This window comes from Thalassophryne amazonica, chromosome 5 (genome assembly GCF_902500255.1).
Source record: "Thalassophryne amazonica chromosome 5, fThaAma1.1, whole genome shotgun sequence".
Classification (NCBI taxonomy): Eukaryota; Metazoa; Chordata; class Actinopteri; order Batrachoidiformes; family Batrachoididae; genus Thalassophryne; species Thalassophryne amazonica.
In genome coordinates, this window is record NC_047107.1 from 120,727,824 (window position 1) to 120,752,210 (window position 24,387).

The following is a 24,387-nucleotide window of genomic DNA, read 5'->3' on the forward strand; positions in this document are numbered from 1 at the left end:
GGTGTAAATAAAATGAATACTGATAGAATAACTCCATTAATGTAAATTCTGTCATTTGTGCAAAGTTAAGATATAACATATCTTTTAATGTTGAATAATGCACTAATTCTGAAGTTTTGTAACAAAGACAGACAGATGGCAAAGGATTATGGGTAACATGTGCCTCTGCTATGTGTGTGTGTGTGTGTGTTTAAGAAATGTGATTTTTTTTTTTAATAACTTGAAGCATTAAAAGGCTAAATTGTCAAAATTTCATAATTTTTTTCCCCCTTCCCTCTCCGTTACCCCACACTACTCCTTAAAGTTGTGACTTCCGTGATCAGAACTACAGACGCAGAGATCTGAGAGTAGTAGCCTGGTATCTGAAGTACTGTTCCCTCACAAAGTATTGGAACGACAAGTCTGTCAGATCTGGCAGAAGTGACCGACTGTTGTCCTGATGAAACAACACCTTCTCTAGGTGCTTCATCTTGATGACAACACAAAGCTGCTTCAGTAAAGTTGTAAACTAACCCCTACTTTTTTAACCTTTTAAAAAATGCAAACAAAGACTTTCATAGATGAGACTCAGTGTTATCCCATTGCATAAATATTTGCTGATTTTAATTTCAAAGTTAAAAAGAAGATGTAATTACATCCCTTTGTGGTCTTCAGTGCATTTTGTACATTTTGATTTACAGACAGCAGCAAACACTAAATCTGGAGGGTGCTTTTTTATTATTGTTTTCAGTAAATATTCTCCCTAATTACATGTTTAATGTGACAGGCGTCACTCCTGCTGCTCCTCTTCTGGTTGCTGTAAAACGTCTTCAGTCTTGAAGCAGAGCGCCTCACTGGTGTGACTGGCGATGATCGCACCCTGAATGAAAGGACCTGACGGGAAGACGAGAAGACTGTCACACAGCGGTACTCAAACCCACATTACATCACGTTCTGACAGACACCAAACAGGATGATCACGGAGTAAGAGATGCACAGAAAGTACAGCATGGCTTAGATACTTTTTTACAGTCCCATACATATTAAAAACACTGTTAGCAATCCAGCCTGATCACTCAAAACGACATCAAAATAACACAAAGAACTTACAACAATGTCTGTGTATTTTTTACTTATATCTATATTTTAATAGCCAAGTGGCCTCTGTCTGCCTGTGTTCTGCGTTCTAAGGGTGCAAGGCTACTTTGTGCCCCTAGGGTGAATAAAAAGTCTGTGGGTCACAGAGCTTTCTCTTATCATACACTTGTTTTGTGGAATGATCTCCCTACGGCAATAAAACAGATTCTGTAGAGAGTTTGAAGTCCAGACTTAAGATGCATTTATTCTCCCTTTTGTATGGCTAGCATACTGGCATAATGTGGTACTATGCTTTCTATCCTTTTAAATTCATTTTATTAGCAATGTAACAGGTCTCAGCCTCAACTCTATCTAAATTCTGGGTCTGTTAGTGAAACTTAGGGCTAACGACTGACGATCACCTTCGTGTTTGAGTATTAGTATTTTCTCTACTTTCCTGTGGATTTAATGCTGATGAATTTTTGTCTTAAGGGTAGCTTTTCCGGCCGACTGATTCTGCTCTTTTTCTCTCTGTCTGAGGTACGAATGGCACCACATGCAGGATTGATGATTACAGACTGCAGGGTGCCGAACTGACCGCGAGAAATCCTTGCAACTGTTACAATGGCCTAAGCAGTGGGTCACCCCCTGAATCTGGTCTGCTTGTGGTTTCTCCTTCAATATCATCAGAGGGAGTTTTTCCTTACCACCGTTACCTGTTATCTGCTTGCTCAGGGGGCTGCTAAGGTTAGACCTTACTCTTGTGAAGCGCCTTAAGACAGCATTGTTGTGATTTGGTGCTATACAAATAAAACAAATTGAACTGAATTGCCTCTGTGCATGCGTGTGTATGGTTTCGATCACAGACAATCTGGGAAGAGCTGACATTTGCCCGTTGGTATGTATTTTGGGTCAAGGATAAATGTGGCAAAAACAGAAAGTTAATAGGACTAATATTTTTAGAGAAATTTGCGATACTAGCTAACAGTAAACAATGGACTTTATGCTGCAATGCACCATAGGAGTTTGGGGTTTTGGAGTTTTAAATGTTATTGTGGTTCATGTTAGTTCAAAAGTGTTGTTAGTGTTATTGATTTGTTGTGTTTTTGTAGTTCAATTGGTTTGTCTTGTCAATTGTGTCGGTAGCATGGCCCAACCAGAGGGTTGCTCCATTGAGCGTGGTCTGCTTGAGGTTTCTTCCTCAAATCATCAGAGAGAGTTTTTCCTTACCACCTCTGTTCTTGCTCTAGGGGTTGGTAAGGTTATACCTTACTTATGTGAAGCACCTTGTGGCAGCTTTGTTGTGATTTGGCGCTATATAAATGAAATAAATTGAATTGAATTAAAATTGTATGGGGGTGTGAAAAAAAAAAATTGCTTGCGGCAGAATGCAGAAAAGACAAAAAAGCTCTGCATGCCTATAACTTTGATTATGGACAAACTGGGGACAGCTGACATTTGGAGTTTGGTATGCTTATGTATTCTGGGTCAATGATGAAGGCCGCCAAAACAGAATGGAATTTATACACACGCAGGAGGGGCAGACGCATGTATAAATTCCGGGTCACTGTGATCATGCACATACAATGTCTGGTGACGATTTGGCCAGAAAGCCTGAAGTTATCCTGCTCACAACTGAAATGTCACATGACTGACTCCCTGCACATAGAGACGTCTAAACCACTGGCTGCAGTGGAGCAGATAAAAATAAACAAAGAGGATTATTATTTTCATGTTCTGTAAACAAAGACACTTTTCAAAAGACGTGAGTAATGAACATCTGTTTCTAATGTGCCTCCAAATATCAGGCCAGTGGTCTCTACTGTTGAGGTAAATAAATACAATCAACAGAACAAAGCTGAAAGTGAAACTAACCTCATTCTTGCAGTCTCATTTATTCTTTAAAAGTTATTTCAAACATTGTCCTGCAAGTTGACTGTTTATAAATCAGTACATTTGTGCTGTTGTTTATGAATAATACCCATGAGCCCCATGGAGTTTATTCATTCACCCACACGGTTCCCTTTCTCACTCTGAAGTGTTTATCAGCTTCTCCTGCCCGACGCCCACGCCGCATCTATTAGCTGACGGAGAAATGACTTTCTAGAAGCCATTGATGCAAATGAGGTAGAGACTTTTCTGGGATGTCAAGATGACTTCAGCTGTTTGTGCGGCTAAATCAAGTTAATACCAACTCTCCCAGATTTTCCAATCCTCTGATCCCTGACTTCTGGGTGCAGAGGTAATTAAATTACACTCTGTGTGAGCCTCTTATTGGGGCACTGAAGCACTGTGAAATGCCTTTTGGCACCAACTCAAAGAGGCCCCTTTGCTGTCAGAGCTCAGGCGAGCCCAGGTGGCTCACCGTCATCACTGTCAAACACCACTTCGAAATCGCAGAGCCTGCAGGGGACGAGACCGCTGGAAGCCTTAATGTTGTGCCAGTGGCCACTCCCAAGATTTTTTTCTGCAGGTGCTGTGGGGGAGCTTGTCATTTTCATGAGGGTGCTGTGGGCTCATGTGTCATGACGGCTCTCTGCTACACCTCTGCCACATTCACTGGCATGCGTACACATAGTCACTTTCTGATCTGCGACAGTCACTAATGATATATGTAGAAGAATTTTTAGGTCCATATTTGAACTGTGATGAACTATCAAGTGTCCTGATCCGAACTGTATGTCCTCTGGTTGAACTAGCAGGTGTTCAACCCAAAAAAAGGGCTCTGTTAGTCATTTAGTCTGTCAGGGGCTTTCCAAGGCCTTTTAGGTGCTTTCCCGCAGGCCACGTGCGGGGGTCTCAGGCCAGCTGCACGTGTGGCTGAGGCCACGTGCGGAGGGGGCCTCAGGCCAGCTGCACCTGTGGCTGAAGGTCTTTTAAAAAAATCAGTTGTAAATCCTTCATGTTTTAATGGGGGCATTTGTCACATTGAAATAATGGCCTAACACCTGCTTAGGGTTCACTAGAGGACGCTTCCAATAGAAAACCATGTCTTGGGAATGAAATAAATAAAAAAAAGTCGAAGGAGGAGCGATGCCCGCGGGTCTCCAATAAATAGACGAGCGCGGTTGTCATATTCAGTCTCTCTAGAGGACTCAGTTTGTCTAAGCTTTGTGTCGAAGGCTTAAATAAACTTAAAAACTCTGTGCATTTTATCTTGCTTAAGGCTGAATTATTCTAAAGTGTTGTGTCATTTTCTAGCATATCACTTGCAATTAGTTTGTGTTATCTAAAAGACGACATCCTGAGAAGACTAAAGACGAGCCGCGACAGAACTTGGCGAGCCAGCTTCAGGAGGGTCCAGGGGCATTCCGGCAGCCTGGGGCAGTCCAGCTCATCCCTCCAGACCGTAAATAACAGTGATCACGACTAAAAGGTAAGCAGAAACCTTTTATAACTTCTGCACGATCTGGAGGAGTGAGTCGGGATTTCCGCCCAAGTTGACAGGTGATATTTTTTAATTGCCTCTTACCCAAAAGAACCTGGACTAAGAAAATTGATAAGAGACTAAAAAAAGATAAGATTGAAAATTATCAGGCCTTGTAGATAAAATGCTCAGAAGGTGTGTGTGTTCCCGGGAAAAAGAATGTCTATGTGAGTGAAAGGTCAGGAATGTTCATGAACTCTGGTGCGGAAAGAGTGCGTGGAGAACTAACCTGGATGCTTGGGGAATAATTGGTGTTGAAATTCGTTACTAACGTGCCGGCTGATAGCATGCGCTGTAGGGGTTAATTTAGGGGAGTATACTGACAAATAGATACAAGGTAATACAAGGTTATTTAAAGAGTTTAACAGAGACTGAAGTGAAATAAGTGAGAAAAAAGAGTTTAACAAGAGAATACGTGCAGAGAAAGCACAAGATAAGCGCCTGAGGGGGCGCAGTAGAAATACCGTACGTGATAAAGAGATTTAAAGAGAAAAGTGCAAAGAAGCACAGCTGACAGTAAGTAAAAGAGCTCAATAAAGGACGTCATTTTTTGAGAAAAGAGAAAAACTATAAAAAAATAATAAAATAAATAGAGAGTTAGTGCAGAGTACATGAGAATTAATGAAGCAGAAAATAGTGCAGTAAGGCACCAAATACACGCTTGTGGGGCATGGGAGAAGAATAAGTAATTAAGTACACAGTAATATGAGTTTTTTTATAAGAAAAGAAAAAGAGAATATTTTCAGTGCAAAGGCACATTAAGCTCACGAGGAGCTCAGTAAGTGAAAAAAAAAAAGGCAGAAGAAAGTGCAGAAAGGCACAGGATACGCACGCGAGGCGCGGTAAGGCGTAGAAATAAATGAAATATTGTATGCTCAGAAAGGAGCTTGTGAAAATAATATATTAAGCACAGGATACGCACGCGAGGCGCGGTAAGGCGTAGAAGTAAATGAAATATTGTATGCTCAGAAAGGAGCTGGTGGAAAATAATATATTAAGCACAGGATACGCACGCGAGGCGCGGTAAGGCGTAGAAGTAAATGAAATATTGTACGCTCAAAGAGGGCTTGAAAAAAAGTAATATATGAAGTTGCTGACAGCGCCGGAGAAGCTGTCTAACGTGAAGAAGAGATACATGCTTAAACAGAACACATTGGTGTTAAGTGAATAAAAAGGTTGTTTAAAGCCGCGGAGTGAAAAGTGGCAGAAGTCTAGATAGAGATATATAGAAAGTTGTTTTTAATAATTTTTGTGTATAAAGCTTTTGAAGATTGGTGTGTGGGAGAGTGGAGAGTAATCTGTGTAAAGCTGTGAGAACTTGCAGGCTGGCTGACATACAAGATTAATGTGAAAGAGTACGAGGGGGAGGTATTTAGACCCAACAGGAGGACTTGGGAGGTGCATGACAGGCAGAGAGGAAAGTGTGAAACAGACAGTGAAGAAAAAGACAGGAGAAGAGTGCTATGTAAATACAGAGAAGGTAGATATTATTTCAAAGAGAGAAAACTAATAAACAAACATAGCAGAAAAAGACGAGAAGCAGAAAGTAAAAAAAATAAAAATAAAAATTAAATTAGAAGGGAAATAGAAAGTCGGGAGCAAAGACATTAGGAGGTGTTAGGGTTGTAAGAGGATTAAATAAATAAAGTTGGTTATAAATCAAAAGAGATAAAGCTTAGATTATAGTGAAAAAGCTGACAGACTGATCAATGCTTGGGACAGTCATTGATGGGAGACTTAAGTGATGATGAAATAATACTCCCAGAACATTACTTGACTGACGGAGACATCGAAACCCAGGGAATCAGGACACATTTTTGGCTGGAAAGGACCTATTTTGACAGGGTAGGAGCAGAACATTGGCAGGACGAACAAGAGATCAATCAGAAATTATGGCAGATTACTAAGGTAATCAATCTGAAGCAAAAGAAAGAACAATTCCCTCTAATTAATTAGGAGCTGCTGATAAGACGTCTGTGGCATCAGGGTTTAACCCCGTGGCTGGAGCTGCTTTGTGCTGACCCTAATAAAGAACTTAGCATACCATTAAATCATTTAGTAACACTACCAACCGATCCAGGTGAAGAACTGTTTCCTAGGTTGACTCTGACTGTGGTCCCAAGGAAGGTTCGGTGGGAAACAGGTAAATTTTCATATTTAGTTAAAGAAAAAGAAGACGGGCATAGCAGTTGGAAATTTAATCCTTTTAAGGGTTTAAAATACAAAACAGGTGTTACAGCCAGCAAGTTATTGGTCTGGATCAGGACAGCCCCTGAGGGACTACCAGAACACCATAGAAACACCTCACATAGCGTTTGTCAGGGTTACATGGGTAACTCTCAAGGTCAAGGTCGGGAAAGTACCCCGCTAGACTTAGTACTAAGAAAATATCCAGGAAAACGCACTAAGGCCAACCAATGTATGAGAAAGTGGCACAAAAGGTCACATGGGGGCAGGCAATGGCCTTTGGTGGGATCATTTGATCCGGTGATGTGTGAAGCAGTTGCGGTAGAAATACAGAAAAAAGAAATTAAAGATCAGCAGAAGAACGTAAAAAACAACAAAAAACGCACTGAAGAAAAAGAAGTTTTGGCCTTGTTCAAGCAGGAAGCACAGAGGCTACAGCAGAAAAGAGAAAAAATGACAGAGGAAAGATCCAAAGAGACTAAAGCCAGTGCACCAAGCTGGGAAGCAGAGCCACCCCCATATAAACGTCATGATATGGGAAGGACAGCTGGACAATTTGTATTAGGAACTCGTGAAGAGGACCAAGGCATGGATGTGGAGGGCAAATTCACACTGACACTAAAAGCTCGAGAGCCACAAGGAGACAGGTCCTCAGTCTGTCAAATGGATCATACAAGGTCTCCAAGTCCGAAAGTAAGTGGTCGCACACCACGACCAGCAGGGGGGGCCACAAATAACAGTGACACGGAGGCAGACGAGGATAAAGAGAGAGACCTGAAGGCTCCGCCTGCACATCGAGGTCCACTGAAAACCGTCCCCTCCCACCATAAGTCAGCCGACTGGACCTTCACAGGCTATAGAGGCTCCGAAGAGTGGCACAAGAGCTTCTGTGACACACTGGATCTGGCCAGAAGAGATAATGAAGAACTAGCAGAGCAACTTCGGCTAGCGAAGGAAAGAATACAAAGACATAGGGACGCCGAGGAAAGAAGAATATTACAACAATCGACGCCCAATCAAGGGAATCACATTATACAGCCACCCACCTGAAAAATTTCTGGTGAGATCATCATTGAGACTGCAAAAGAGGCCCGACTTAGGCAAAGACAACAATGTGTAGCCAAAGACATAGCGGCTTTAGAACAGAATATAACCGACTGGATGGACTGCCTGGAACCAGTCAGTCGCACTCGATCTGGAAGACAGTATGGAGTCCGCACAGAAGAAGAGGAGGACGAAGACCTCATATGCCCATTGGTGGTTAGAAATGGTCATCATGTGTATACCCCATGGAGCTGGACAGACATGGTGGGGCTGGCCAACAGACTGCCAGACATCACCCAAGGAGCTGGGAGATGGATAACTGCCTTAGAAGAAGGCACTGCAGGGGTAACCTTGTCTTTAGGTGACATAAAAGCCTTGCTAATGCATGTCATGGGAAAACATGACACTGAAGAATTAGCAGGAAAGGTTGGACTAACACAAATGATGGGCACAAATCAACATGATGAAGTCCCCTTTAATCGCTATAGAAACTCCATGTGGGAAGGACTGAGAAGAAAGTACCCTGAGGTCTTGGATCCCTCTAAATTGGATGATGAGGAGTGGACACCTGAAGAGTGCCCAAAGAAGTTCCTGCACCGATTCCAGAAGAGATGGGGGGAGGAGGAAACAGGAAATGCATGGAACCATTCTCCAGCAACTGAAATCCTGTTTAAAATAACTGTAAAAAAGGCTCTACCAGATGAGGTTCAGAAAGCCCTAGATGGAGTTGTGGGACTATCAAAAATGAATTGGGCTTTATACTCTGAGCATATTTGTCACCATCTTGAAATCTACAACAAAGAAAAACAAAAAGAAGAAGATGCAGCAAAATCCCTGACGAAAAAATTGGTGCAGATGCAGTTGGGAGAGCTAACCAAAGTCAAGAAAGAAAAAACAAAGACCCAGGCACCAATGATGACCCCTGTTCCTTCTGAGTCGGCAAGCACAGGCCCTACGGCAAACACTGCTGCCACCTTACAGGCACCTGTGGTAACAGCCACACAGAGCCCCCAAGGAGCAGCAGGGAGCACTGCTGCAGGAGAAGTCTCAGCACCAGTGGAGCATCACTATCACTACCATAGCACTGGCACACCCGGAAATGGACCCACCTACAGTCATGGGTGGAGAGGAGAGTCACGGAACTTTCAAGGTCAAAGAGGAGGGTGGCGAAGAGGATCTCGCCAACCTTCATTTGGAAGCAGATTCCAAAACTCAGCTCCCAGGAACAGTCAAGCGGGACCGCCTATGGGACCAACACCCCCAATAGGGGATCAACCCTCTAATGAGTGTTGGAGCTGTGGACAACCTGGACATCGAATGAGAAACTGTCCGGCCCGACCTTGGGTTGGACCCTCTGCCTATTGGCAATAGGGGGGCCTAGAGAAGACAGAGGGGGAAACGGTGGCATTGGCTATTTCGATGATACCTAAGGAAGAGCCTACCGTCACTGTTAATATACAAAACAGAGATTTCCCTTTCATGGTGGATACAGGGGCAACATACTCTTGCATAGGGAAAATGGGCGCTCATCTCCCCCTCTCTGGGTCTGTAATTAAGACCATCGGCTTCTCTGGGAAGACTCAAATAATACCTTTTACACGCCCACTTCCTGTAACGATTGCAGGAAAAACAATTGAAGCACCCCTGTTATACTCACAAAATACACCTGTGAATTTGCTGGGAAGAGACATTTTATGTAAGCTACAAACCCAGATAGTGTGTACCCACCAAGGACTGCAAATACACTTTCCTGACGAAGCACTCGCCAACATTATGGTGCTTATGGACATGGAAAACAAGGTCCGACCTGTGCAACCCATGGTATACTGGCTGAATTACAACCAGAAAATTCAAATCTTCAACTGCAATGGGAAAAATGGAAGCCCTGGGCCGAACAACACTATGAAGCAGTATATACACCTAGTTTACCTTTACATGTCACCCTGATGTTCGATGCCAAACAAGAACAAACTGACTATGCATGCTGCTGGGATGTATTGATGAATCAACGGCTGTTTCACATAACCACCACAGAAATTTATTTAGGCCCCCAAGGGGCCGCAGCTTCTGTCAAGCTAACTTCAGCTGAACAACAATGGTATCAAGTGCCGAATGCCACACCTCATGTGACCCTTTTAGTCTCAGAAAAGTACGAATCCCATGACCTAGGTCCAATGGTAAAGACAGCCTCAGAAGTTGAAGAATGGCAAAACATGGAAAGTCCACAAGTACATCTGTCAAAAGACCAGCAGTTTGTACGAATTAATTTAAAAGTAAATGATGAGGCTATAGCTCAAAAAGTGGAGCTCAATCCTAGACCAGAGGGACAGATGGTGTTATCGGCCCAACAAGAGAAATTGTTAGAGCAAATACCACCAGTGGTGTGGTCCAAAAGCAAAACGGATGTAGGACTAGTAAAAACAGCCTTACCAGTAAAAATAAAAGTGAAACCGGGAGCAAAACTGCCTCACCAAAGGCAGTATCCATTAAAACCTCAGGCTATTGAAGGCATAAAACCAGTAATTAAGGGACTAATGGCAGCTGGAGTTTTAATAAAAATTGCAAGCCCATGCAATACTCCTATCTACCCTATCCCTAAAAACAATACCAAAGAGTATCGGCTGGTACATGATCTGCGTCCTATCAATGCAATAATAGAAATGGATGCACCTATAGTACCTGATCCGCATACTATACTTTCAAGCATCCCTGCTGGAGCAAAATGGTACACGGTAATCTATCTGTGTTCAGCCTATTTCAGTGTGCCTGTGCACCCAGACTCACAACATTTGTTTGCATTCACATTTCTGGGACAACAGCTAACGTATACACGGCTACCTCAGGGACTGAACCTGTCCCCAGCCATCTTTAACAAAGTCCTGGCTGAAGATTTACAACACCTTGATATACCCAGTACATTGGTGCAATATATGGATGATCTCCTTATTGCATCAGAGACTCAAGAACAGTGTGAAAAAGATTCATTAATTGTATTGCATGCATTGGCAGATGGAGGTCATAAAGTAAGTAAGGACAAATTGCAGTTCTGCAAACAACAAGTAGAATACTTGGGAAGACAGTTGTGTGGGACCACGCGATGTATAGCCCCAAGCCAAGTGGAGGCTATAATCAAGGCTCCCAAACCCCAAACAGTGGGACAGATGCTTTCATTCCTTGGGATGGCAGGGTACAGTTGGCCGTGGATTTGTGATTATGCTATAAAAACTGCACCTTTGCGTGCCATGATTAGAGCAGTGGGGCAAACAAGCAATGCAGCTCTCCTCGTCTGGACAGATCAGGCAACGGGAGCTTTTGAGGCCCTAAAAACAGACATGCAATCTGCTCCCGCGTTAGGTAACCCAGATTATGGGAAACCTTTCCATTTGTATGTTACTGAAAAAACTGGATATGCTTGTGCTGTACTAATGCAGGAAACAAATGAAGGAAAACAACCATTGGCCTATTATAGTACAAAGCTTGACAACATTGAAACAGGATTGCCACCATGCTATCAGGGTCTAGCAGCAGCTGCCTTTGCATTTCAAAAAGCATCATCCATAATCATGGGACATGCAGTAACGTTGTACACGTCGCATCAGTTACATGCCCTGCTAACCAGTCAACGTTTTGTCTTAACACAAGCTAGACGCACTGGATATGAAGTTGTGTTGTCCGCTCCAGAAATAACAATACAACGTTGTCACACGGTGAATCCCGCCACCAAATTGACCACACCGTTAGATGGTACTCCACATAACTGTGTGGCAGAGACAGAGAAATTTTTGAGAGCCAGAGAACATTTGTATAATCACGCCATAGATGCAGATCTAACCCTGTTCGTGGATGGCTCATGCTTTCGGGATGCCGCGGGATTGCATGCGGGTATGGGGATTGTTAAACTAAACACGGATGGCGAGACCTTTGAATTACTGGAGTCCCAAGGAATTGATCAGCCTTGTTCAGCCCAACTGGCAGAAATCAAAGCCTTAACTATGGCTTGCCAGATAGCTAAAGATCAACGTGTTAATATCTACACAGACTCAGCCTACGCTTATGGCGTATGTCATGTACATGCAAACATTTGGAAACAAAGGGGATTCCTGAGAGCAGATGGCACCCCTGTCACTCATGGAGAAGCGATTTCCCAACTGTTACAAGCTCTCCAATTACCGTCTGAGGTAGCCATCATTAAATGTGCAGGTCATCAAAAGAATAATAACATCATAGCTCAAGGTAACAACCTAGCAGATGACGCAGCGCGCAAAGGAGCACAAGGAGAAAATATGTTTCCCCTGCTAACCATCCAAGATTGTGCCCCACTGGTTTCACTTGACGCACTGATAGTGGCTCAAAGTAGGGCCAGTGGAGAAGAAAAACGAATGTGGGTTAAACGAGGCGCTATTGAGACACGCAGTCAGGGGCCAGCGGACAAGCTGTGGCGCAGTAGTCATGGACATTTTGTGTTACCCACCAATTTATTACGACATGCAATCATTTGGGCCCACGGACCCGATCATTGTTCGCGAGTCCAAATTATGAACAAACTAAAAGCTGTCTGGTGGTCACCATATATGGCAGCAACAGTGGACCGTTTGTTGAATGAGTGTGAGGTATGTGCACAGTACAATGTCCGGAAATCATTCACAGCCCCTTTAGCCCACATTCCGGTCCCTGATGGGCCATTCAGACATCTTATGATGGATTTCATAGACATGGGAGCTGAAAATCGAGTTAAACGAATGAGATATGTTTTGGTAGTGATATGCAGATTCAGCCGATGGATTGAGGCAGTAGCCTCTGCAAATCAAGACCATAAAACGGTAGCCAAATTCTTGTGCCGAGATGTCTTTCCAAGATTTGGCATTCCAGATACTATCTCATCTGACAACGGTAGGGCTTTTGTAGCCAAGGTTACACAAGAAACATTCAAACAATTGGGTATCAAACAGAAGTTTGGGTGTGTTTATCACCCCCAATCAAATGGGGCGGTGGAACGGGCTAATGGCATTTTAAAGAACAAACTAGCAAAAATCATAGCAGACAGCAATGGCAAACTAACCTGGCTGGATGCGTTGCCGCTTGCTTTATTGTCAATGCGCTCACAAACTAACCGACTAACCCATTTGACACCATTTGAAGCTCTTACAGGTCGGCCGATGCCTATTCCATACCTGAGAGGACCCTACGAAGGACCATCGCTGGAGCAGCTACAAGACGAATGGCATAATTATCTGAGACAGTTAACCCAAATACACAAAACTATCTTTTTGCAGGTCAAAGGTGCTACAGAAGACAGAGAAGCAGAGATTCCACTCGAAAATCAGAGCATCCAGCCTGGTGATCTGGTTTACGTCAAGGTGTTCAAAAAGAAGTGGGACAGGCCCCGCCGAGAAGGTCCTTTTAAAGTTATTCTTGCCTCACGTACAGCAGTCAAAGTAGACGGTAAGGACACTTGGTTTCATTTAAACCACTGCTGTAGGGTTGGTGGCCCAGCGCCCCTGCGGCCTCGGCAAGCTCGTCTTGGCGGAGCCGCCGGGCCAAGGGGGGAAGCAGGAGAAGCCAGAGACCCTACAGCAGCACCGAGGGACGGCCACGCCTCCCTGCAGCCAGAAGAAGCACCGAGGGAAGGCCACGCCTCCCTGCAGCCAGGCGAACACCGGCCAAGGCGCTCACAGAGACTGATTGAACAAAGACGACGCACAGCTTCAGAGAGTAGTGGATCCCTGCCAGACAGAGCAGCGACAGACTCAGATGCAGACTCAGAGACAACTGGAGACGTAGGCCAACAGACAGACAGAAATACAGACCGACAGATAGACAGGCCACAGGAGACATCAGACTCGGACAGCAACTCAGTAGATTTACCGACAGAAGAACCGCAGGAAGTACAACCCAGACAAAGCACAGATACACCACACATCCCTAGTGACAGCTCATCTAGTGACGGCTCACTTAGTAGCACATCTAGTAGCACATCTCAACAGTCATCAGAGCAATGATTAAGGAATTATTCAAGGGATTGACAATACTACTGGTGGTCAGTATGGGAGAAAATAGACATCCAAAACATACAACGGACTGTGCCGTGGCCATGGCCGCAATAGCAGCTAAACAAGGCATTCTAAACACAGGAAAAACATATAATTTGGTATACATTAAATCAAAAGCCTACAAGAACATAGGAATACAGGGAAAGCTGGGGGATTACATATTAGGCGAAGCCATTAGCATCAAATGTGAAGAGGAGGGAACACTCAACATAGAGGTAATTTGTGATAAAAGAGGATGCAGGGAAACCAAGCAAGACGTAACTGTTACAGTACATGAAGCCACAAAATGGGTAAAAATCAAACCAAGGAAAAAGAGGACAATTAGAAGCCTAGAAACAAGCAGTCACTTAGGGAGATGGGATCCCAGTACAGACCTAGCCCGCACACAAGGGTTGAAGACCAATTTATTTTACCAATGGTTGAAATTTTCGGCTAGGCAGATCAGTGAAAAGCCTTGCATAGCCTGTCACCGGAAAGGTGTGATACCTCAGGCTAAACCCCTACCTGATATCAACAACTGTTATAGGAGTCCCCAACATAACTCAGACCAAGCAGAATGCTATACACAATGTGTTATGAAAATGGCAGTAGGTGATGAAAAATATGCTGCCGACAGTAAGTACGTAAGTACAGAAGGAACCGTTCCACCTATGATTAAAATAGAGAAAGGGATGATACACCCATTCTGTATAGCTAAAGGCTTAGTAGCACAATACATAAGCGATTGGCAGGTAGGGACGACCCAGCCAAAACACCACATACAGTGTATGCAAAAGCAGCAAGAATACAAACCGGCCAAAACAGCATGGAACATTACCGTCTGTCACACCCTGCCAGCAGCAGGCATACAGTGTGAACAAATAGTACCGGCCACAGGGTGGTCGGTAATTGGACTGAATCTCACCCATGCTTCATGGGTATCTACTCCAAATTTAGCTAAGGGAACGGTACCCTTAGCTGACATCTTTTGGATATGCGGACAAAGAAGGAAACTCCTGTCATCGCTGTCCCCTAATTGGAAGGGCCTTTGTGCTCCTGTGATGCTCACAGGAGCTATAACAGTAATTGAAATGCCAAATTCAATACAACCCATGCCACAGAAACTTCGTAAGAAAAGAGGAATAATGACGTTTAAAACAGACTACAACATCACAGTAAGAAACGGGATACCAGAAGGGATACCCCGACAGTTAGAAGCCATAGACAGTAGCAGAGTTAAAGCAGATGAAGATGCGGATAAATGGGGATGGGCATTGGCTCTGTTCGGGGTTACTCCAAAAATCCGTTCTAGGTTCCAGGAGGTGCAGTGGATTAATTACTTGTGGTATAATCAACAAAGATACCTGAACTGGACATTGGCAGCAGTAGGAGCCTTAACCGAACAACTGCACGCCACCTCGCTAATGACAATGCAAAATAGATTAGCTATTGAGATGATGATGGCTGATGAACAAGGAGTTTGTATTATGATCAAAGCCACCGAATGTTGCACAGCTATTCCCATGCGTACAGGGGAAGACGGAAATTTGACAGAGCTCTTAATCACACTTGAGGAGATGCAACAGGAACTGTTAAGTAACTCCATAGGAGGGAGAAATGAAACTGATGATTCTGGATACATTGTAGGGAATGGAATGAATATTGGCCCACTGTTTTCACTATTTGGGACTCTAAGGAGAGGGTGGATATCATGGAAAGACTGGTTGTACCAGATAGGTGTAATCTTGGCACTAACAGGGGTGGCGGTCTTGCTGGTAATATGTTGTGGTATTCCCTTGATAAAATTTCTGGTCAATAAATTGATTTCATCCACAGTAGGACAGCTCCCACTGCTAGCCATCCGAGCCCTAGAAGAAAGCACAAACGAAACAGACAGAGAACCAGAATATATGGAAATGGATGAAATACCAATTATCCTCCCCGACAGCCCCCAGCTCCCTAATATTGTGGCGTACACCCCAGATAGGGAGGACTGGGATGGACCGTGCTTGGTGATATTGTAGACGAGGAAGAAGACATGCACGCACATTTACATTCACACACATGCACCCACAAAAATGAGGGATAGGATAGACAATATCTGAAAGAATGACATGGAGCTGTAATAATGAACGTATATGTATATTACTAGGACACAGGAGTATGGCTGAGAGACCAGACTCCCCTGATCAGGGACCTATGCCTGATCTGCCTCTATCAAGTCTGATTGGACTCTCAGAACTGTTTGGAGAAGAGGATATGCAGGAGGGATGGTCGAGACATGATTGGTCGCCACAGCCGCCTTCCATCCAGCAGCTAAACCAGTTGGCAACAGAAGGATCTTCATCGTTCCAGCACCTGGCGATGACGGCTTCACAGAATCTGCCTGCAGCAAGAGTCGGCCCGAGGACTCCACCATCACCTGAAGGACCCTTTGGACTCAGGAACACACCCCTTCCGCAGATGCCATGGAGACAGTCACATGTGCCAGGGGCAACGATACCCTCCAGGGGAGGCAGCCAAGGTCGGCCATATGCAGCAACCGCCCGAGTGCATCCTAGACCCAATTCACTGCTAGGACCTGTCCCCAGCTTTCCACCCCCAAGGCAGGAGAGATATTCTGATCAGCCCAGTACCTCTGGAGGAGGATCAGCAGGGGTAGACCTTAGCCGAACTCACCCACCAGGACAGAGGGGAGCTTTGTACAGGCTACTAAATGCCCAGAGTGTCCCAACCACTTGCCTGTGCGACATCAACAATACTCCCCCCACACACGAAATGCCTTCCCCCTTGTACTTCCTGTCCCCTGGACTGCACAACCTTAATCTGGTCATGGTCACCCCACAGGACATGGCAATCTTGGTTCGAGAGCTTCGTCTTCCACAAGAGTCTGTTCCAAAAACCTTGGAGCAGCTCCTGCCCTCACAAATCACATTCCCCATGAGCTATTTGAGGAAATCATGCCACAACTAAGTCAGACAGCTGCATACCTGTTCAGGATACACCGTGACAATGCCAACATCTCTTGTGCTCAGGAGGGCCTCCATACTCAACTGTGTGGTCTTCAGTCTAGTATGGACATGCTAGCCTGCATGATGGAGCATATGGAAAGGGAACAGCTAGGGCTGGCCACCACCACCCTGAATGTGGGCAAGAATTCTCTGGGGGCCCTGTACAACCTGGCCAAGCAGCACAAGGAGCTGGAAAGATCCATCAGAGAACTGCACGACTGTCTGAAAGCCAGAATTCCTGATCCTTCCCCCACTACCCCTGAAAGGCCAACCTCCCCATGTTCCCCAACTTCTCCCAAAACTTCAGATGCTGAGTAAATGCTGAGGAGCGCGGACTGACGTAATGGCACTGAACACGGACTATGATCTTGGTTCTTGAGTTTGAATTGCGGACTGGTTTCAGAAATCTGAGTGTAACTAAAAACAAAGAAGGATATATGTTAGTAACGAAAGTTGGGTAAATGTCTGTCCTTACCATCATCTGCGTAACACAGATAAAGCTAAATGCATACACATAGATATCACATTGCAAAGTTATAAAAAGGGGACCCTTACACGGCGTGTTTGTAGATTTAGTAGTAAAAATGCACCATAGGGACCCCTTTTTCTTAAATTATAGCATGCCTCAAGAGACATGCATCGCCTAAATTTGGCGTCTGGCCAAAAAGGGCATTAGAAAACAAGCTGAAAAAGAAGAAAAACAAAGTGGAGAATGTTGAGAAATGGCCTATAATGAAAACCATTATATGATTGACTAAGGCAAATGACTTAAGGACGGACATGAAGGGAAACCATTTATTGTGTTTATCATTTAACTAGACATAGCTGCGCTAACCTTAGAATAGTTTCTTGATTGGTTGACTAAATAGTGGTAACGTAGGGGTTATTTGATGCATTTAATAATAAATGTGTGACGCTTTAACAAAATAATATGTAGAACCAAGTATAATGGGTTGGAGCCTCTGGTTGAGTGAGTCAATAGATGCCAGAAGATGATTGGTTGCACTGATGTCAATGTGAAGCCTTTACTTTGCCATGATTAAGAGGTTGATGTAACTTGTTTTATGTGGCCATTTTAAGTGCCTTGAATTACACCAAAACTCAATGTTTGAATGTCACCTTGTGTTGATATAATCCAGCTAATTGCTCACCTTGTGCCTTAGTATGTAGGTTCACCTGCACTGCAATATATTTACCGTGTGAAGTATCACTGATATTCATATCCGCACCAGAGTTATCAGTAACTCGAGTGATGTGTTTTTCTTTTTTATTGCAATGCACAAATGAGGATGTCTTGTCAGTAAACAACCCAAGAGTATAGTTGATGTAATGGGACTCTTTCGAGTCCCAGAGGAGGGACTGTAGAAGAATTTTTAGGTCCATATTTGAACTGTGATGAACTATCAAGTGTCCTGATCCGAACTGTATGTCCTCTGGTTGAACTAGCAGGTGTTCAACCCAAAAAAAGGGCTCTATTAGTCATTTAGTCTGTCAGGGGCTTTCCAAGGCCTTTTAGGTGCTTTCCCGCAGGCCACGTGCGGGGGCCTCAGGCCAGCTGCACGTGTGGCTGAGGCCACATGCGGAGGGGGCCTCAGGCCAGCTGCACCTGTGGCTGAAGGTCTTTTAAAAAAATCAGTTGTAAATCCTTCATGTTTTAATGGGAGCATTTGTCACATTGAAATAATGGCCTAACACCTGCTTAGGGTTCACTAGAGGACGCTTCCAATAGAAAACCATGTCTTGGGAATGAAATAAATAAAAAAAGTCGAAGGAGGAGCGATGCCCGCGGGTCTCCAATAAATAGACGAGCGCGGTTGTCATATTCAGTCTCTCTAGAGGACTCAGTTTGTCTAAGCTTTGTGTCGAAGGCTTAAATAAACTTAAAAACTCTGTGCATTTTATCTTGCTTAAGGCTGAATTATTCTAAAGTGTTGTGTCATTTTCTAGCATATCACTTGCAATTAGTTTGTGTTATCTAAAAGACGACATCCTGAGAAGACTAAAGACGAGCCGCGACATATACAGAATGACCAAAGTCACACACAAACCTAGGCTACTGTTCAATATAAATATCCACAGACATACACATGTAGCCTATAGCCTCAGGGAAAAAAATGCTAACAGCAGGCAGAGAAAAACTCTTATATCTACCATTGATGTCTTCATAACAGTACATTGCGCCTGTTGTTGTGGTTAAGAGCAAACCATCAATGATTTGGTTCCTGTCCAGAGGCCATGTTCTTTGAGGGTTAATTGCCAGGAGTGACACCAGGTCACTGGTTTGTCTGTGCCTACTGCTGTTCTTCGTGTAGTTCTTTAGATGACACAGACTTGACTTCTTTCCAGTTCCACTCATGGATATGTGGGCAGCAAAAACTGAACCATTTCAGCAACTTCAAACTACACTCACTGCACTACAACATCATCATTGATGCTGAAAAACTCATCCATGCCTTTGTCTCCTCTAGGCTTAACTACTGTAACTCCCTGCTCTTTGGAATGTCTGGAAAAAACCTTCAAAGGCTCCAATACATTCAAAACAGTGCAGCTAGAATTCTGATGAGAGTTCGTAAACAGGAGCAAATTACACCTATACTCCATAACCTTCACTGGCTCCCCATCACCTACAGAATCCATTCTAAGATTGCTTTCATCACCCACCATTGCATCCATGGCAATGCCCCCACATACCTCAAAAACCTCCTCACTCCCCCCAGATCCTCCCGTTCCCTCTGTGCATACAACACTAATCTTTTCCATCTCCCTCACACCAAGCTTCACACCATGGGAGACAGGGCCTTCTGTTCAGCTGACCCTCATATTTGGAACTCCCTCCCTGACCATCAGAGGGCTCCACAAACTATGGAAGCTTTAAAAAAAAGCCTCACGACATACCTGTTTAGACAGGCCTATCACAGGTCTCAGTAATTTGAATCTGTTGCATCTTAGTCTTTTTATTCTATTTTATTATTCTATTATATTATTTTATTTTGGTTTATTTTATTCTGGTGACTGTTTTTATCTTATGATTTTCTGTATTTATTCTCTTATTAATCCCTGGTTTTATTTTTTTTTCCTGTAGCACTTTGAGATTTTTATTAATGAAAGGTACATTATAAATTAAATTTATTATTATCATGACATTGTTGAACATGATGTCATTGAACATCACGTTACACTCATTTTGTGTAAAACAATCAGTTCTGTTAATGAATGTTTATTTTCTTTTATGAATGGAATATTTAATCACATAAATCTGAAAATGCCACAAGTGTCTTACTGTGGAAAACTGAAAGGATGATGTCATTGCATTTTAACAGTCTAATTTATCATATTATTTTTTCTTCTTCTTCTTGGTGGTGGGACAAAGCACTGGTGTCATTCAGCCCAGTCTGAGAAACTCACCCAGAGCAGCCAGATGCTGAGGGACTTCTTTAAAAACTCTTAAAAAAAAAAAAAAAAAAAAAAAACTTAAAAAAAACCCTTAACAAGTAACTTCCATCATAACGAATTAACGCATTTCCAGACGTCATCTTCAAAAACAAGGGAGAACATGTGGAGAACAGTTTTCATCTGTGATGATGAATTCTGGCAACAGGTCAGATTAAAAGATTTTATTTAATCCGTGAACCGGCTTTGAAGGTTTTAGCTTTTGTGGCTACATTGATTAGCCTCAAGTCGTCTTCTCCATTTTTTGTAGAAACGTTACAGCGGTACACACAGGCCTGGCATATGCACAGTGAGGAAAATAAGTATTTGAACACCCTGCGTTTTTGCAAGTTCTCCTACTTAGATTCTAAAAAAAAAAAAAAATAAAAATCCGGAAATCACAATGTATGATTTTTTTTAATAATTTATTTGTATGTTACTGCTGCAAATAAGTATTTGAACACCTGTGAAAATCAATGTTAATATTTGGTACAGTAGCCTTTGTTTGTAATTCCAGAGGTCAAATGTTTCCTGTAGTTTTTCACCAGGTTTTCACACACTGCAGCAGGGATTTTGGTCCACTCCTCCATACAGATCTTCTCCAAATCTTTCAGATTTGGAGTTTCAGCTCCCTCCAAAGATTTTCTATTGAGTTCAGCTCTGGAGACTGGCCAGACCACTCCAGGACCTTGAAATGCTTCTTACGGAGCCCCTCCTTAGTTGCCCTGGCTGTGTGTTTGAGGTCACTGTCATGCTGGAAGACCCAGCCATGACCCATCTTCAATGCTCTTACTGAGGGAAGGCGGTTGTTTGCCAAAATCTCGCAATACATGACCCCATCCACCCTCCTTTCAATACGGTGCAGTCGTCCTGTCCCCTTTGCAGAAGAGCACCCCCAGAGTATGATGTTTCCACCTCCATGTTTCACGGTTGGGATGGCTTTCTTGGGGTTGTTCTCATCCTCTAAACATGGTAAATGGAGTTGATTCCAAAAAGCTCCATTCTGGTCTCATCTGACCACATGACCTTCTCCCATGCCTCCTCTGGATTATCCAGATGGTCACTGGTGAACTTCAAACAGGCCTGGACATGTGCTGGCTTGAGCAGGGGGACCTTGCTGCCCTGCAGGATTTTAAACCATGACAGCATCATGTGTTACTAATGTAATCTTTGTGACTGTGGTCCCAGCTCTCTTCAGGTCATTGACCAGGTCCTCCTGTGTAGTTCTGAGCTTTCTCAGAATCATCCTTACCCCACAAAGTGAGATCTTGCATGGAATCCCAGACCGAGGGAGATTGACAATCATCTTGTGTTTCTTCCACTTTCTAATAAATAATCATAACAGTTGTTGTCTTCTACCAAGCTGCTTGCCTGTTGTCCTGTAGTCCATCCCAGCCTTGTGCAGGTCTACAGTTTTGTCTCTGGTGTCCTTAGACAGCTCTTTGGTCTTAGCTATGGTGGACAGGTTGGAGTGTTATTGACTGTGTGTGTGAACAGGTGTCTTTTATGCAGGTAACAAGTTCAAACAGGTGCAATTAATACAGGTAAAGAGTGCAGAATAAGAGGGCTTCTTAAAGAAAAATTAACAGGTCTGTGAGAACCAGAATTCTTGCTGGTTGGTAGGTGATCAAATACTTATTTGCAGCAGTAACATACAAATAAATTATTATAAAATCATACATTGTGATTTCTGGATTTTTTTTTTTTTTTTTTTTTTTTTTTTTTAGATTATGTCTCTCACAGTGGACATGCACCTAAGATGAAAATTTTAGACCCCTCCATGATGTCTAAGTGGGAGAACTTGCAAAATCACAGGGTGTTCAAATACTTATTTTCCTCGCTGTACTACAGCATTTTCACACGATTTCACTGAAATTATTGTTATTTATGGGGTGCTATGACAAATCCAGGGGGAATTGTAGCACCCCCTAGCACCCCCGGCACCGCCCATGTGTTGTGCAGAGGAGTCTGACTGGCCACAGTCCAAGAGGAACCATCTATGATGAAGCTGGATTCTTTTCATTAACTTGGTGAAATTCATGGAAAAGCAAATAACTTTCGTTTTTCGCACTTTTTCCCCACAGCAGCCTGTACTCAAGGTTCTTGACATGGAGGACTACCATCGACATTAACGCTTGTCCGACTGTCCGCGACAAGTGTAAAATGTGATCGGACAAGCAGTAGCTCTAAATCATTGTCCGACTGGACAAGTGGCTTTTTTTTTTTTTTTTTTTTTTGGTTTAAAACGTTCAAATTCTTCTCGCACCTCGCGAGAAAGTGTCTTCGATTTTTCCTGCCACTGTCCATGCAGTGGACAATAGGAAAACATGGTAACACAGAGTTCTCCCCAAACAATGGAACAACGGCGCTGCGCCACAGTGTTCTGACAGCACCGTCACACTCTGCTATCAGGTCGTTTTTCTAAAATCCAGCCAGGCTGTTTGTGCTGCACTGGCCGCTCCCCCCTCCACTCCCCCACAGACATAGAGTCGAGCAGCGCTGCAGCGGAAAAAAAAAAAACTGTCAAAGTTTTTAGATAAAATGAGCTCCTTCTACTTGCATACCTCCAGAAATTCATTTATAGGCTTTATTTTATAGTTGAAAGCATTCCTGTTTCCAAAGTTTGCTCAAATACAGTGTGAGAGTGAAGAATCTCTCGTTCCCTCACAGAGAGAGAGAGAGGAGGGAGAGAAGAGGAGAGGATAGAGAGAGACAGAGAGAAAGAGGAGAGGAGAGAGAGATGGAGGGAAGGAGGAGGAAAAAGTGTTATTAGACGTAAAAAAGCAGTGAAACAATTTTAATAAACAATCATCTTCACCACACAGCCTCGGTGAAACAGTAAAGTGTGAAAAACTGATTCAGAAAGTTTTTTTCATCCAGGATTCATCTTTAAAAGAGCAGATTTACTCCTTTACTTCTTCCAGAATTTTTTTTTCATTTATTTTTATTATTGTTTTTTATGCACCAATGACACCAGATCAAATTACTTGTATGTGAGAACTTACTTGGCAATAAATTTGATTCTGATTTGACAATCAAATCAGTCCAGATTTAGCTCTTGTTCAAACAAGACAATTAGGGATTATATATATATATATATATATATATATATATATATATAATTTTTTTATTTTTAAATAAGTATGTAATTTCACTCAAAAATGTTGAGAAAAAAAAAGCTAAACTGTCAACATGACAGAAAAACTCTACCTGGACTCTTACTGGACTAAAGGTACAGTGTGTCATTTTCAAAGAAGAGAGCAAATGTTATGTCCATCAAATATTAATGTGTTTTTAAACTTTTCAATGTCATTTCTTTTCTTAAAATAGACAGAAAAATACAAAAAAGAACTTCGATATTACAACATAAGTGTAAATTTTTTGTCTATTATTCTTGCTTTCAATGCATCTAAAACCAGTCAAAATGACTTGCAGCGCACACCGCCTCGGGCGATAATTGCCAACAGCACCGCTATACTAAAACGTTCTGGGGAGAACCCTGTATCATGTGTGCACGAGACCACTGTATGGAGTGTGCGTTCGTAGCATCTTCTTCCAAGATGCTGTGGCGGGAAACATTAGATAATGAACATCGCATCGATTAACACGCGTTTTGAAGACTATATTGAACAGAATGTCTTTTCTAAAACCTCCGAACCTGGGCCAGATACCAGGGAAAACACCAGTCAAACGCAAAGCATCAACCCCTGCAAGTGTAGAAGCTTCAAAGAAGAGGTATGAAGAGAAAGGAGGAGAGAGGAAGTTTGTGAGTAGCTGGACACAGGATTATCTGTGGCTGGGGCACAAGGAAGAGGACAACACAATATACTGCCATGTCTGTTGGGGTTTTCCTTAAATTGTGGACCAGTAAGGCATTTTAAATGTTGAAATAAAATAATTTGATTTGCTTTATAAAATACATACTGGCAAATGATCATGCATTGAACAGTGATTAATTCAGAAAACACACAGGAGAGAAGCAGATGCATATTGGCATTTACCAATTATTTAAATTTTTTCCTCAATTATGAACAATCGCAGGACAGAAACATTATGAGCTATGTCTTGGTTAACAGATTAAAAGGCTATAGGCTATGCATGCAATATGTGATAAAATTTATTTTTGGGAAATTCAATTTTACCACCCACACAGGAGAGAAGCAATTTATGAAAAAGTGTAATTTCAGTACTTCCACAGTAGCAT

General features: G+C 43.0%; 1 protein-coding gene across 1 annotated transcript in view; it reads right to left on the bottom strand.

Moving 5' to 3' along the window:
- Positions 1-711: 711 nt before the first annotated feature.
- Positions 712-24,387, bottom strand: part of mrpl1 (mitochondrial ribosomal protein L1) — a 46,154-nt gene continuing 22,478 nt past the window's right edge. Inside the window, exon 10 of the mRNA XM_034171201.1 lies at positions 712-873. Coding sequence (XP_034027092.1) covers positions 770-873 — 104 coding nt within the window. The 3' untranslated portion in view covers positions 712-769. The remainder of the gene's footprint in view (positions 874-24,387) is intronic.